This window comes from Sceloporus undulatus, unplaced genomic scaffold, assembly GCF_019175285.1.
Source record: "Sceloporus undulatus isolate JIND9_A2432 ecotype Alabama unplaced genomic scaffold, SceUnd_v1.1 scaffold_5162, whole genome shotgun sequence".
Classification (NCBI taxonomy): domain Eukaryota; kingdom Metazoa; phylum Chordata; class Lepidosauria; order Squamata; family Phrynosomatidae; genus Sceloporus; species Sceloporus undulatus.
This window is the reverse complement of record NW_024808082.1, coordinates 1-3,460: the sequence shown is the minus strand read 5'-3', so window position 1 is coordinate 3,460 and position 3,460 is coordinate 1. Positions and strand designations below refer to the sequence as shown.

General features: G+C 42.2%; 1 protein-coding gene across 1 annotated transcript; it reads left to right on the top strand.

The window, feature by feature from the left end:
- The first annotated feature begins 11 nt into the window (after window positions 1-11).
- On the top strand, window positions 12-2,564 carry LOC121918151. Its single transcript, XM_042444245.1, has one exon. It carries the CDS (start codon window positions 12-14, stop codon window positions 879-881), a length of 870 nt encoding a protein of 289 aa, XP_042300179.1. The 3' UTR covers window positions 882-2,564.
- Window positions 2,565-3,460: the final 896 nt, after the last annotated feature.

The window sequence follows — 3,460 nt, the reverse complement described above, 5'->3', positions numbered from 1 at the left end:
TGTTTTGGAAAATGGGTGAGATGAGCATGAAGACCTTCTTTGACTCACTAAACCTTTTGGAAACTAAAAGTTTAACTCTGACAAAGGAAGTCCTGAGAGAACGGAAGGAACTGGAAACTGCCCTCGCGGGGCTGCAGGCCCAAATCAAAATTGTGTGCGTGAAAGTGGAAGAACTGAGGAAGACGCAGGAAGTTCTGGATCTGCACAAGAAAGACGTGGAGGCCAACAAAGATTTTGAGTATGAAATAGAAGTGACAGAATCTGTGAAGGAACCCACTGGGCTGTATGTAACCAATTGCAGGAAATGTAACTTCACCTGCCACTTTCCTTGCTTGACACCATGGAACCTTTTACTTCGCTTTTGTTCAGCTATCAGTTTTTTCTCAGGAACATGTAATGTCTGTCCTGGACGTTGTTCAGTGAGCAATCATTTCAAAGCGCAATACAGATTACTACATCAAGTTGTCAAAAAGACAAAGACCTTTGAAGAGTTGAAAAAAAAGTATGAGAAAAGTATGAAAAGCAAAGTGACCTCAGAAAAGCTGCTTGAACATCTGAAGGCAGAGGAGAAAATGGAAAAGGAAATCTTAGCAGGGCTTATTGTGAGAGCATCCCAAAGCTACAAGCGCCTTCAGGAAATTGCGCTGAAGTCCTCCCATCGTTCCAGCTTGGACTACATCAACCTCCTGATCCAAGAAGAAGAGCGGGAAGCAAAACCAGGATTCAAGGAAAGAGTCTTGAAACTGAAGAATATGAAGAGAGAGGCTGAGCTGGTGCAAAGGCTTGCCAGCACAGATCTTATGCCAGCCAAAGGAGAGCATCTGCCGGAAGACAAGGAACAAATGAAGGAAATTACTGATCAGTTCCTTAAAAAGCTATGAAAGCAACATGTTTCTGTGGGGCCTTTGGCTCTCTTGATCTATTGTTGTTCTTCTTGTTGTTGTTGTGCGCCTTCAAATTGTTTCTGAACTTTGGCGACTCTAAGCAAACCAATTGCGGGGTTTTCTTGGCAAGATTGGCAGCCTTCCTCTAAGGCTTGAAAGGGTGTTGGGTTTTCTGCGGCTGAGGGGGAATTTGAACCCTTGTCTCCAGAGTTGTAACCCAACACTCAAACTACTATGCCCCACTGGCTCTGGCACTTAAGCTATTCTTACTCTGTATTTTAGAGGATACTTTGGGAAGGGGGTATGGCCATGTGGTTGTTTTAGTTACTTATATCCTGCCCTTTTCCCAGTTTAGGACTCAAAGAGGCTTACAAAAATTTACTGAAGATGTTGGAAATTAAACATCTCTTTACTGTTACTTTAGTCATCTAATTGCTAATCTAAATAATGAAGTTTTGCTCAGATGAAACCACACACCTAATTTAGAATTTGAAGCCGTGGCTCAAATATCATCATGAGCTTAACACCTAGACCTATTGAATCAATGGGATTTATAAAAAGGGTCGATTTGATTCAAAGAGTCTACTCTTGTTGGAACTCTAGTCTCTGGATTTAGGCTCATTTTGTGAGACTGGAGTTGTTGAATTTACGTTTAAATTTCAGTACCGTCTAATTTTGTTTCTTGATGCACTGCATTTAAAAAACAAGCCAGCATGGTGTTGTGGTTTGAGCATTGGTCTAGGAGTCTAGGAGACAAGGGTTCCAATCTTCTTTGCTCAGCTCTCTTCAGCAAGCCATCCTCTCTCAGCCTCTGAGGAAGCCAAGGGCAAAACCCCATCTGAACAAATGTTCCCAGGAAAACCCTATGATAAGCTCACCTTACTATTGCCATAAATCAGAAATCACTTGAAGACACACAACAACAACATCAATGGAGAGAGAGTCCTTACCAGACATGCCTTCACATGTGGTAGGACCAAGAGAAAGGCCTCCCTTGAAGAACAAAGAGCTTAGCAGGCTGGCAGGAGAGAACTTGGCCTATCAGATAGCCATAGATATATGACATTGTGGCGTCAGAGAACTGGGCATTTCTACCATTTCAGGAGCCAATTTTTCTCATACACAGCCAGAAAATACAGAGGCTGAAGGAGGAGTGACTGCTCCCTTAATGGCCTACATTGAATAATAATAATAATAATAATAATAATAATAATAATAATAATAATGTTTATTTGTATTTCCCACCTCTCCAAAGATCAAAGCGAGATTACAGCAAAAGATAATACAAAATAGTACAGGTAATACACAGTATTAATACTATTACAGTCAATATAAAATCTTAATACAATCAATACAACACTAATACTGAATTGAGCAATTCCTATTAGCTCTCTAAAATCAATTTATCAGTAGTCAGTGAAGATAGTCAAAAGTGGAAAGTTGTTATAAGATTTCTATGCAATGTCTGATGGATAAGCCTGCCAGAAGGGATCCTTTTTGAGGGCTTTCTTGAAGGCAACAGATCTCTTCCGGAAGGCTAATCCCTAATTTTGGGGCTGCGGCTGTAAACGCTCTGTGGGAAGTTATCATTAATCTAGTGTTATGGGGTTCTAATAAATACTTCCCTGATGTTCTGAGAGTGTGGAGCGGATTGTGTAGGGAGAGGCATCCCGCAAGTAACTCAGGCCCAAGCCAGGTAGGGCTTTAAAGGTTATGACCAACACCTTGTATTGCACCCAGAAGCTAATTGGCAGCCAGTGAAGAGATTTTAGCACTGGTGTTATGTGGTCCAACCTAGATGAACCGGTGACCAATCTGGTTGCCGCATTTTGAACTAATTGAAGCTTCTGGACTTGATATAAGGGTAGCCCCAAGTAAAGCACATTACAGAAATCTAAATGAGAGATTACCAGTGCATGCACCACTGCTTCAAGGTCCTTTCGGTCCAGGTAGGGACGCAGTTGGCGTATCAACTGAACCTGATACCAAGCACTCCTGGCCGTCACATCTATTTGGGATGTCAATTGTAAGGACAGATCCAGGAGTACTCCCAAACTGCAGACCTCGTCCTTTAGGGGAAGTGTGACCCCATCCAGGACTGGATGGCAAATTTCCCTGTCTGGACTTGGGGTACCTATTGCGAGTACCTCCGTTTTCTCTGGGTTCAGTCTGAGTTTGTATTCCCTCATCCAGCCCATTACCGACTCAACGCAGGCATCCAGAGGAAAGCTGTCACTGCAACCTATAAGCCATACACTTACATTACTTTCCAGAAGGAAAAGCTGAAACTTACTAGTTTTATTTGATATAGAAATGCAAATCTCACTCATTTTATTTGGGGAACCTGAGGCCCTCCAAATATGGTTGGATTACAGTCCCTTCCCATCATCTCTGACCACTGGCTGGACTTGATGGGAACTGGAGTCCAGCTTAACTGAAGAAGACAGAAACAAAGTTGAACATGACCTTGTTTGTGTTCTGGGTAGGGTTGCCATAACTGTCAACCTCCAAACCGGGACAAATGTAAAAAAATGGATAGACTAACGCAGGCAATAAGGAATGATAAAGAAGGTAAA